We start from the raw sequence: 12,798 nt of genomic DNA on the forward strand, positions 1-12,798 counted from the left end.
GCCTGAAACAATGTCTCATCGACCTCTTTCTAATCTCACCCTTTATTACTCTGGACGCTCGGACACGACGGTCGGTTGCCAACACTAACTCATCCACTGCTGATCAAAGTAGCGCAGGGCTGTGCTGCGGGAAGGAAGTTGATGTGGGGTGGGAGTTTACATTTTCAGCAAGGAGACAACAGCAGGTGAAAACAACAACAACAAAAACTAAAGACACAAAAGCAAAGACAAAAAAGCAAAGAAAATTTTGGTATGACCTCTTTTATGTCTCGAAACAAGAATCTGTTATGAACCTGGTCTAAACTTCTGCTACTATGAACTGAATCTTCATTGTAAAACCTTACCCATAAATCTACACCGGTAGCATAAACAGGGCCTGAATGTAGCTGGAAAGTAGGTAATGACCACGTAAGAATACTTACTGCAACGAAGATGAGTTTTTTGTTTGCTCTCTGTACCACCCTCCTGTGATTGCTATGGATGAGCTGCATCAATGCCTCGAGGATATATCTAGCTCCTAGTTCTCTGCAGTTAAATAAGAAGCCCAGTCCTCTTCTCCCTCTGCATTTTTTACGTCTGCCATACTTTTTCACAACAGAGCATCCAGTGCAAAAATCAGCTTCAAAAACTACTGCAAGAACTAGTGAGTAGTGGATGGCATTCTGACAAGTCTTAAGGCTACGGAGTAAAAAAGATGGGGAGTCTGGCACAGAGCAGCATCAGCTGTTTATAGTACAGAAATAGCTGTAAAAGTCTAGCTACCAGATTTGCACATGTTGGTCACTATCTATTTAAATATTTCATGATGTATGCAATTAAGTTTCTTCATCATTGTTGACTGTGTGATTTTAGAAACCCAACGTATTTATGACTACGTTCTTGGCGTAATTTCACATTTCTGTGGGGCTGCAGAGTGGCAATGAATGAAAACAATTTCCTTTGTATTTACAACCAGATTCACTTAGGGGACCTGAGAACTGCCATAGACGGTGTGCAAAAACTGACGTCTGGCATGTTTGAAAACAGAAGTCTGTATTGTTTAGACTTAGAAAGGAGATGCAGAATGGATTTATAATGATTGTAATTAGAATAAAAGCATGATTGCACTGAACTTAAACTCTGGTCCAAATTTCATACACACCCACAAATTCATCCAAATAGAAATTAACTTCATAATTAATACTGGATCATTCCCATTACAAAAAGACACTATTAATTATTGATGATGCTCGTCTGTCTGCCGAGTTGTTTACGTCTTTTCACCCTCCAGTTCACAGAGTGCTTTGGATAATGCAGCACGTACAAATCCAATCCCTGGGAGATGTGTAAGCAACCACTCCATGCTTGTCCTGCCTGCACACAGGAAGACCCTGCCACTGTGCGTTCTTATCAAGCAAAATACAGAGGGGCATTTGTTTGCACGAGTGGAGCTAGAATATTCTCTTTTGAGTTCAGCTTCCTCCTTTCATCCCACCCACCATCAGACACTTCCTGACATTTCTCCTGCAGGCAGAGTAAGGCAACCGCCTTTTTTTTTTTTTTTTTTTTTTTTCAACGGCTGCTCCTCCAGTAATCTGTGGGTGGTGGGGGAAGGGGATGTTATCTCAACAGCAAACACAGCCGAGCAAGTCTGGGACGTGAGGGGGAGCTTCAGGATGAAAATAGGCCTCTGCCACCCCTCTTGTGTTCGTGTATCTATGACTAAGCACTCTGAATGCGTTGCTTTTTAAAACTTGCCTTCTCTCTTTCCTTGATCTTTGTTGTTTCCAAGCCTCTAGATCCCCTTTGTCCTTGCAGCCTCGGGGGACCTCGCTGTGCAGGCCCCTGACATCACCAGTGCCATGGAAATGCAAATCCCGCTTGGCCCCATGCGCCCGGGCCCTGGGGGACAAAGCCGAGGCACCCTGGCGCTGGGAGACAAACCCACCTGGAGCGCTGCTCCGCTTGGGCACCAAGAGGAGACTCCACTGGACATTTTTCCCTCTGCAACATCTCCTGGTTTTGTTCAAGTGATTGCAGCCCTGCCTTGGAAGCTGCTCGTGTCGTCTGCAGCGGTGCCATCCAAAACCAAGCGGTTTTGGTAGTTCTGCCCATCTCCGGGACAGAAAAAGGTGCTGGCAGCTCAGCCTCCAGAGCTGGCACCGCTGGGTGGGTGCCTCCAGGCTGAGGGCAGAGTGCACCACGCACACAGCTGCCAGCCGTGGGTTCCCTCGCCCAGGGACGACTCTTAACCTCGTTCCCCAGCATTGCCTCCTCGGAGCTCCAGGCAGCCTCCTCTGGTTGTGGACGGAGATTTAGGGAAGCCGCTGCTCCCTGTCCTAGCACTGCCTACTGCCTCTCTTCACGTTTGATGCAGAGTTGGCCTCTCGTCGCCTCTGGTCTCAGTCCCTCCCAATGCCACAGACAAAGAAGCGCCCAAATCAACGCATTTCAACTCGAAGGCCTCCTTCCCTTTGACTCTCCTGTTCCCTCACTTCTCCAGGTTCTGCTTCCTCAGCCTCCTGGTCGCTGCTGTCCCTGCTCTCAGGTCATCCCGTCCCACAACCACACAGCGCTGTGTTGCTTCAAGCAAACTGGCACTGTCCATTCTTACAGCAATCCTACAGCGTGCTTTTGAGTCTCTTCCTGACCCCAAATGGGGGTGCAACATGTGCGCCAGCCATGTTCCTCAGCCCACCCTACAAAGCCTGTCCTATTAGGATACTCACTGAGCTGACCGAGAAGGAAACAAGATTTTCCGTTATTGGTAATTTGTGTCTGGCCAAAAGCATGCAGCAGTACTCGGAGCACCTGCAATTCTCTGAACAGAACCTGAGCTCGGATGGAGGGAGTGTCTCAATCCTAATATGTAGGGCTGGCAGGTTTTCCGGGTGATCTATATTCGGCTGTACGTGCCTGTGGGTATGTGGAAAGATCATTCATCCAGTTCATTGAACTGCAGCCTGCATGCGAAAGGAGTTTCATGGTTTCTTTTTTAAATGTCACTGTTTTAAAGACAAATAGTCTCACGCAGAATTGTACAGCAGATTATAATATGGGCACTCCAGGGGTAAATTAAAAAGCAATTCAGAAACAATACACTGTGGAAAAATCTTATCTTTTCCCTGTCTTATCCAGGCATTTATCTGGGTCTGTTCTACACTAGTCATCACCACATTATCTACATATTATACAGTGTCTTTTTTAGCCACATTAATACATACACAGCTCATTTAGAGTCAAAATTAAGTCAGGTCTGAACAAGCTGGAAAACATGCTGCAGTAGTTCAAGTGCCCTATTCAAAGGCCTGAGATATGCCTACACAGCATACATACCAGTGACGAGAGAGTTTTAAATGCTCCGTGCTTATTGTCACCCTCTCGTCTGTCCACACTGTCAGTTTAAGCAAACCTACCATCAGGCATAGATTTCAATAGCATCTGGTTTTATTGTGCTCCATGTTAATGACAGGACCTGTTTTTAACAACGTATTTCGTTTAGTGGTCTGAAAGCATTGTGAGTTGAACATCGAAAACTCAAAATATTTCCATCAGCTCCCTGATTTACTTATGAGAAACATGCGATGAAATAAAGATGTCTGGTCGCGTTAGCGTGCTCTGAGCAAATTATATGAAATTTTCATTTTATAAAATACTATAGACATTTAAAATATAGCCCAAAGAAATTATAATAATAGTTTTGTCAAATCTTCTGATGTTGCTGGAAGTCCCATGGTATTTGAGGTTATTCGGAATGCCTGAGCTTTTGGAGCTGTGCTTACACGAAAATAAATGTTTAGTTAAAACAAACAAACAAATAAACACGCATACAACTTCTTCCCTCCCTCCCCCTGCCACTTCCTAAAGTTAATCCTGAAAATGTGCAGGCAGCGCACTATAACGTCTCAGAAATCAGAGGTCAAAAAGAAAAAAAACAAGTTTGTTACTCTTAAACTCTTAATTCGTAAACTAATCTCATCTTTTAAGGTCTTTCTCCTGACTTCTGAATAGTTGGATTTTTCAACATCGTTACTAATTGTTTAGATCATTTATAAATATTTATATTCTAACTGGGTTCTTGCCTTTTTTTCCCTCTTTCTTTGTATTTTCTGCCATTCTAGAAGATCGCTTTCAAAGATAGGTGCATTTTCAGTGTTTAGATCATCTACACATGTACGACACATCTGTGCTGCTACACACATGCTTTGAGAAATCTGTGCATGTTCAATAAGTCTCCGATGGAAAATTAATATGTGGCAGCCCTGTACTTAGAATTTCTAGCTGTTTGAGAATCAAAACTAATGTAAATATTGCCATATAAAAACCTTTGATTGCTACTATATCTCGTGCACATTAAATTGATTAAAATATTCATTCTTTTCATCTACAGCTATCTAAGGATAAATGTAATTTTTGAACAATTACTTAATTTCACATCAAGCTCACAGTTTACCTGTGACATCCTCTGACATACAGAATCCCAAGTTCCTTAAGAAATCTCACAAAATGACATATCAACTAGAGCCATTTCCTGAGGATGTGAAAAGCATTATTCATAACTTATTAGATTATTACTTTCATTAATTATTTCACTGCCATTGGAATGCAGCCACTTCTAAAGAAAGACTTGACAGGATTTCCTAAACGAATCCTAATATTATGTATCTAACATTTTAGGCCAGACGAAGGACAGTGTTTACATAAGATTCATTCCATTCACCGCTGAAATGCAGCTGCTGCTGCTTAATACCGCCCTTTAATTGTGCAAATCAGATAAAGCTAGGAAGTGGAGATTTCTCTTTAAGACAAAGTTTTAATTAGCATTTAGATTATTTAAATAGTAAGGAAAAAGGAACACGTTCTTATCAACTACTTGTAGGTGCTAGTAACGTTTGACTGTTCACAGTCAACAAAAACGGCAACAATCTGTATCTCACTTGTAATTTCATATTTTTTCATAATAGGCTAATGTCTTGCTAACATTTTGAGTGTCTTAAGTATTGGAAAGCATTAAAACGACAGGCAACGTTACAATGCTTTAAATATTTAGGCTTTAACCTTGAAAAGTTATATTGATTTTTGAAACCAAAACGTGACCTCTCAGGTATTTCAGGTTAAAGGGATACACAAATCTTCATGGGATTATGTCCTCCGAGTTGGTAGAAACAACCCTCACATGAACTTTTGATTGATGCCAGATGAGGAGAAATGCGGTCAAATATAAAACATCCATTCCAACATTAAAAGCATGTCTGGTTTACAGTTGTACCAACAAATGCTAAATTAACTAAAAAATTACATAATAGTTCATTCATGAGTGATACAGTAGAGGCACAATAAATAAAAAACAGGTCTGTCTACATTCGTAGGCTGATTCCAACGAAGTGAAAAAAAACAAACGTCCTGCAAATACTCCATGCAGTTTTCAAAACCACCGTGCAGGCGTTTCAGCACAGGAAGGAAGAGCTCTAGACTCCACAGCAGTACAAAATTAAGAGTGAATCGACTTGGGTTCAGAGGCGCATTACATCCTCTCACTGCAGTTGGCTTGTGATGCGCTACCGTTGTAAAATTACGCTTTGTAGAGTGTGGAGCATCCCACCCAGCGAACAAATAGAATCCTAGAATCAGTAAGGTCGGAAAACACTTCCAAGATCATCTGGTCCAACCATCACCCTACCACCAATGTCGCCCACTAAACTGCGTCCCCAAGCCCCACGTCCAACCTCTCCTTAAACGCCCCCAGGGACAGTGACTCCACCACCTCCCTGGGCAACCCGTCCCAACGCCTGACCGCTCTTTCTGAGAAGAAATGTCTCCTCATTTCCAGCCTGAACCTCCCCTGGCACAACCTGAGGCCATTCCCTCTAGTCCTATCACTACTTATTTGCAATAATAGATAAAATACATACCATCTCCAACAGGAAGGCCGCAGGCCCAAACCGCCTACCTCTGGAGCGTTCCATAACGGGAGGCACGGTGATCCTGCCTCACCCTGCACCGCGGGATCGATCACGGCAGCCTCATGGTGCTCAGGGGCTTGGGTGGCGGGCGGTGGGTGGGTGCTGCGTGCTGCTCTGAGGTGGCAAGGACACGTTGTGACTGGAAATGTCGGAGACCTCGACCTCTGGCGGGGTGAGAGGTGAGGTGGGTGAGGTGAGGCTGGGTGAGGTGAGGTTGGGTGAGGTGAGGCCAAGTGTGGTGAGGTGAGGTTAGGTGAAACGAGGCCGGGTGAAGTGACACCAAGGGATTCCAGGTGACACGAGGCCAGGTGCATGACACCAAGTGTGGTGAGGTAAATCTAGGTGACACGAGGCCAGGCGAGGCCAGGAGGCCGTACCACAACCTCATGGGCCACTTGGCCACCATGGTGCCGGTCGAAGCCCTCCAACGCTTGCCCAACTGCCCAGACGAGCCCCCACCGCCCCATCCCCTTCCCCACCTCAGGTTCCCCATGTCCCTCCCCTCATGCCCCCCCCAACGTCCCCCCTCATCCCTGAGGCGCCCCCAACGCGCGTGCGCGGGGCTGCCCCGGGGAGGCGGGTCCGGGCGGGGGCGCGCAGGCGCGCGGCGCATGCGCGCTGTGGCCCCGCGCTGGGCTGGGCGGTGCAGCTGGCAGCGGGCTCGCGGCCTGGCGGCTCCGACTCCCCCCCCCCCCCCCCCTTTCCCCTCCTCCTCCTCCTCCTCCGCCCTGAGGGAGCCGCCGGGACCCCCCCCCCTCCAGCCCACGGCAACGGCTCGGGGCCGGCCCCGGCACCCCGCGGAGCCTCCCCCCCGAGAAGAGGGGAGGGGGGGGGGGGACACACGCGAGGTTGAAAGGGAGCGAGGAGCCCCCCCGGGCCGGGACAGCTGAGGGGGGGGCGCGACATGGCGGAGGCCAAGGAGGAGGGGCCCGGTCCCTGCGCCAGGGTGAGTGGGGGGCGTCAGGGGAGGACACGGGCGGGGGGCTGCGGGCGGGGGGCTGAGGGGTGCAGCCCGCTGGGCACCGCGCCGCTGTCCAGCGCCCTGATGGGAGGGCTCGGCAGGTGGGGGGCACGGGGTTTGGGTCCCCCCCCGCCTGGGGACGGGCTGCCGTGGTGGGCACAGTGAGGGGTTTTGTCCCTCCAGGCCTCCGATCCGGCTGCATCCAAGGTTTGTGCAGTTTTCTTGCAGTTGCCCCCCCAGCAGAGTATGTAGGCATCGTTTCGATCAGCATCTTGGCGTCGCTGAGCTAATAAACTTAACGGCTAATGAGGATCTGTCATAAACTTAACGGCTAACGAGGATCTGTCATCGCCAGCCGGCCGGCCGACCTGTTCAAACCACAATGTTCTTGTTGCTTTTTGTCGATGTATTTCACCCGTCCTTGTCAAACCATAGCGGGCCGTCAAGATGGCAGTTCCATCCAGTGGTTAGGTACGCGGACAGCAAGCATCGCGGACTGCAAGCATCTCAGGACCATTAGCGGTGCTGGTCCTGAGACTTGGCCCTTCGTTGTCATGGTTTGGTCTGTAAGTACAGTGGGCATCTGACTCTGCTTGAAGAAATACTTCATCCTTTAAACAAGTGGAAGGTTCTTTATTGCCCATGTCTTGTAGCCCGTGAAGCAACCGAGGGAAAATAACTTTCTAAGCAGTGCTCGTGGTAGTCTTGCAACAAGTGAAGGCCAACTTCTGGCACGCATTGTAACATTTGATTGAAAACTTTCTGATAGAAATGAGGTTAAGTCACTGCTAATGGGCATTTCAGTTTGTATGGAAGGGTCTGTAGGCTGCTACAAGTCTCTGAGCTGTCCAGATCCCTTTTCCCAAAGATGAAGAAGTTTTCCCATTCTCTAGCCTTGCAAAAGGCAAGAACACTACCTAAAGTTTCCCATTCCTGTGCTTGAGAAGAGTTGCTTACTGAATTTATTGCAGGGAACGTGAAACTTGCGATCACAGTGAAACTAGTTGTTGCTAAGCAGAATGGCTGACCTTCCAGGGTACAACTGAAGGAGTTGCACAGACGTTTGGCTACGCTGCAGTCATGGAAGTGAACTTCACAGCTGAACTGTCTTAAAGCCATGTCTTTCACCAGTTGCAGTTGTTAATGAGCAAACTCAAAGAATTTTGTGGGATTGCTCACAAGAACTACGTATCACTGGAGGATCAAGATTTTGGCTGTCTGCAAGAAGTTTGAAGGAATGTAGCTGGATGTAAGTCAGTAACTTAAGAAATCTTAAATAAAACTTAATTCCCAGTAACTGAGATGTTAGTGGACATAAAGAGAAACTTTTATACCATGATGACAGTCAAGCATTGGAACAGGTTGCTCAGAGAGGTTGTGCAGTCTCCATCTTAGCATCTAGTGGTCTCATCGTGCCCATTGCCTTGATACACTCGTCTTACCTGCTGACAAGTCACCTGGCATTGCCCAATGGAAAAAAAAACAACACTTTTTTCCTCTTAAGATTGCCAACTGTCAGCTAAGAAATACCAAAGAAAAGCACCTTCGAGTCAGTATCGTCTTCATTGGTCTAAGGAAAAACTGGTTTTGTATTGGTTAGATAATCATCTGCTAAGTAGTAAGTCCCGAAATCTTCATCCATTATTACTCCATGTGTCCCTGTGGGCATTACGGAAAACCTCTTACGTGCTGTTGGCACTGACAACATTCTGGGTTCCTGCAAAAGCAGAGACTGTGCATGGTAAAATTTGCAGATGATCGAGGAAAGTGGCACTTGCCACAGGCAAATAAGTAAGGAACAGTTTGCCAATCTAGCCTGAAGGAAAAGACCTTTCTGGTCCCAAGTTTGACAGCAAGGTTGATCTGAACTATGCCAGAAAGGCTTCTGTGAGATTTTAATATAAATAGTAGCACCGAGGCACCACATTCTATCAGTGTGTAATTTTCAGAGTCTGAGAGATGAATTTCTTCATCTCACCCCATCTCAAAACCAGCTTATGCACTAAGATGTTCTTGAGGAACATGGGGAGAAGTGAATCCTTCCAGGCTGCTCAGATGACTGATGGAAGAATTAGATTAGTATGCAGTACATACAGTGCGCTTACATATCTTCCATTAAAACAGTAAGTGATGAGGTCTTGGAAAACCTGCATATCCCATTTCTCTTCCCCTAAGTGGTCCAGTTCCCATGCTACAGGAAATTAAGATGACAGACTCTTTCAAATGCTGTGCCCAAGGAATAACGAGCATTTCTTAGCAAAAAATTTGTTCCTTTGTATGGGAAAAATAAAGATTGATCTAATAATTTCTTCAGAGAGGAACTTTGCAAGTGATGGTGTCCTTCTCAATATTAAAATCTTTTGCAAAGGTTTTTATTCCAGAAGTGCGTGCACTGAGACTGGCGTTTTGCAAAATGCATCAACAAGCAGATGCCATCTTTTAGCTCAAGACAAAGCAATGAGCAACAAACTGAAAAACAAGGGTTTTGCCAGTGTAAGATAGCATCCTTAAAGTTCTTGTGGCTAAGTTGTTGTTTTATAGAAGGTTAATTTCTACTTTAACCTAATTTCTAATCTTTAATTTCTAAATAAATTATATATATAGATAAATATATATTTTATATAACCTATATTCTGAAGAAAATATATCAACATATTCAACTTTTTGAGTAATATCAAGATTAACTTTATAAGTTTTTTTTATTAAAACATTTGTGGCACATCAACTGTAATTAATATGTAATATCGCTGTCTGGAACAGTTTGCATTATGAGTAGAATGACCATTTATTTACAACAATACTTGGTCAATGCATTGAACGAGGCAGGACAATTTGTGGTGTACAGTACAAGCTGCTGAAACTTGACCCCTGGGCTCTTGGAAGTCAACTTGGTGTGAATAGGTGGACACCTGGATGTCTACATCTTGCAAAAGATTTTAAGTTTTGCGTGGCTTTATTCAAAGATTGAAGGATATCATCTCATTTAGAAAGTTTTGCTACTAGACTACTCTTAAATGGGGCAAAGACAATGAAAACGGATTTGTGCAGCTCTCAAAGGATGCTTTGCTATCATAATCCTTGAACTTGCCATGTAAAAGAAGCATAAGTGATCCCAGTATTTCATGTTAGGGCTTTTCACATGGTATAAAAGTAGGAAAAATAAAGTAAGCTGTTTATGCCCACTTGAAGGCCGCTTGCATGGTTAGGATCCTGGAAATTAATTATGATATCACTCCTAACATTCTTAAAAGCAGTTATCTCAACTTTTTATTAATCTACCGACTGTTGGATCCCATCATTTCTTCCAGTTGGATCCCATCATTTCTGCCAGACATTCCAGTTCCCGTCGGCTTTTCCGTAAATGCCTTGTAGCAAATTTCACGTAGTGAATTCTCTTCAAGGCTTTCTGTCAATGACTAACTCTGTTCGGGTGACTTCCATCATCCATTTTGTAACGGCGTGGTAACTGCATAAAAGCAGCACTCGCTCCTGCTTTTGCTCATAGCATTTATTCTCTGATCATCCAAACTCCTCAAAATAAGGTTTCTCCAGCAGAGCATATTTCATCAAGGGCATGTCAGCAGAATTGTGTGCTCTCCGTGTCTGTCATCTTAGCCTGTGTTCTGCCTTGCGCGCTCTAAGAGAAAAAAAGTGTTTCCGCTGGGACAGAAGAGGGAGATGGCTACAGTACACCCACAAGGTTGGTTTTTTAATTAGCTGTCCAGTGGAAAAAGAAAAAAAAAGAGTGAGCAAGACTCAATCTGGGAAGGTAACTTAGGGATAAAAAGAACTCTGTTATTGGAAAGGTCAGGAGAGTGCTTCATGAACTCTGTAGGTGTGAGGCCATGATAAAGTAATCCTTGCATGTTGCTGATTGCTGGAGCAGTTACGTTATTTGTAGAAGCTCGTGCCAAACTGAAGCAAAAGTCACATCACAGCTGAGTCTGAAATAAGTTGAAATCTGCTACCATGAGCTGTGGTTTAGCCATATCGGGGGAAAAGGAGACGGATTTAAGTGCTAAGCAGGCTGCAGATCGGTAACCTCAAGACCTGGAGTAGATGACCTTTGCTGCCACACTCTTTTCCAGTAACTCTCACTCTGGAAGTGCTACTCAGAAATTTCATGGGAAATAAAAATGTTAGGCTGTACTTTCCTAGACTAAATTTTACTTCTCCAAACTGGTATTGACCCAACTATATTCTATATACCCAACTGCATGTTGATCCATGCTATATTCTGTCCTTTCTGTAAAGACTAACTGAGGAACAATGCTATGTATCTAGTTTTGGGTACCATATTTGCTGTTTACTTTAGATGCATGTGTATAATTTTGGAAGTAGTTTGAAGTTCTGAGAGGATTTCTATATAAATTATCTGTAGTGTTCTTTTAAAAACGAAACCAAACCATACTCCGTGGGTATTGGACTGGTTTATTTTGTTGAAGTCACAGACAGAAGATGAAGAGATCTGCTTGTGAGTCTTTTCTGCCCTCTGACAGTACTGTCATTAACTTAGTAATGCTTCGGTAGAAAAGTGTGTTTGGAATCTCAAGAGTGTAGAAATAAGTATATTTTCCATTGGCAATCTTTGTTTGTAAGCTGAATCCATAAAAAAGTTAGCTGTGTAGCCTTGCCAAGGTTCTCTGGACTCTTTCTGCCATCAGTAAAAGAGATGGGGATCTCTCAAAGTCCCAGCACAGGAAGAATTGCTTCTGGATTGCATCTTCATTTCCATCGAAAAGAGAGAAAACCTGAATCAGTAGCCTGATCAACTAATGTTTAGCTGTCTAAATTTAGGTGAGAAGAACCTGAGGCAGAATTAGGATAACTGGACATAGTTACTCCTACAGGAGAAATTTTGGAGTACTTGCTTTATTTCATTAACTTTTGATAGCTTCCTACTCTTTTGTACATTGATATTCGTTAAATCAATCTAAAAAGTAGACGGATTTCAGCTTTATTCAAAGAGGTGCTATGCACTCGAAAATTCACGTGTCTTCAGTAAGTTCAATGTTGCCTGGTAGGAGTTGTCGTGTTCCATGAAAAAATGACACTTCTGTGGTTTTTCACAAAATTTCCATGATCTAGAAACTTACCAAGTTGTTTGGTTAAATAAGTTTAAGGAAAGTTTTGTTGGGCGGGTGGGATTAGGTAGGCAAGTTTCACCTCCATGACTCATTTGGAGGCAGAAGGATCGAGCAGAGGTGGGTGTCTCTTCTTGGTGTCTTGCTACGAGCGTTCATTTCTCAGGCATCGTGTGGACATCTTGGTTCATGTCGCGGGGCAGCTGTCGAGCACGGCGTGAAGCAATTGCAGGAGCTTCGCTGAGAGCTCTGATCACACAGTATTGGTGTTCTTTCCGCCTGTTTTTACAGGTGTTCAGGCATTTCATTCTGAAGAGCCTTGGATACCTGTAATAATGCCTGCAAAGAAGGTAGAACACGCAACTGTGCTGCCTATTGTAAGAGCCACTTCTTTGTAGGAGAAGAAAAAGTAGAAGCCAACCAGGGCAACAGCTACAAATGGGACTGGAATTGTCCATCTGAAGGAGAGAAATACCAATTTTGATAAGAGCAGGAGAGGAGAAAATCATAGGACTGGGCAGGAGCATGGAAGAGAAGTGGAACAGGCGAAAAGGAAGCCTGAGTTAGGAAGATCCTGTGAAGAATAAAGTAGAACACGTTTGCTTTTTTCTCTTTAAGAACTAAAATAACGAAGTAGGGGAAAACTGCATATACTTAGAGGCTCTCCAGTTCACCACCAATTGTTGTTGTTGGCACCGAACTCATACAGGAAGGGAAAAGACTTGCAGTACCTAATGGTAGATGAGATGATTCACCAGTGTGGGCCCATTAACATATAAACCATCCTGGGAAGGAGGGCTGATAATCCCTG

The 12,798-nt window shown here is 44.6% G+C and overlaps 1 protein-coding gene across 1 annotated transcript in view; it reads left to right on the forward strand.

Annotated features, from left to right (window-relative positions):
• The first annotated feature begins 6,570 nt into the window (after positions 1–6,570).
• The window catches only part of ZMYM4 (zinc finger MYM-type containing 4), a 45,600-nt gene continuing 39,372 nt past the window's right edge, over positions 6,571–12,798 (forward strand). The window contains exon 1 of the mRNA XM_050715218.1: positions 6,571–6,888. Within this exon, the coding sequence (XP_050571175.1) occupies positions 6,847–6,888 (42 nt within the window). The 5' untranslated portion in view covers positions 6,571–6,846. The remainder of the gene's footprint in view (positions 6,889–12,798) is intronic.

This window comes from Cygnus atratus, chromosome 23 (assembly GCF_013377495.2).
Source record: "Cygnus atratus isolate AKBS03 ecotype Queensland, Australia chromosome 23, CAtr_DNAZoo_HiC_assembly, whole genome shotgun sequence".
Classification (NCBI taxonomy): Eukaryota; Metazoa; Chordata; class Aves; order Anseriformes; family Anatidae; genus Cygnus; species Cygnus atratus.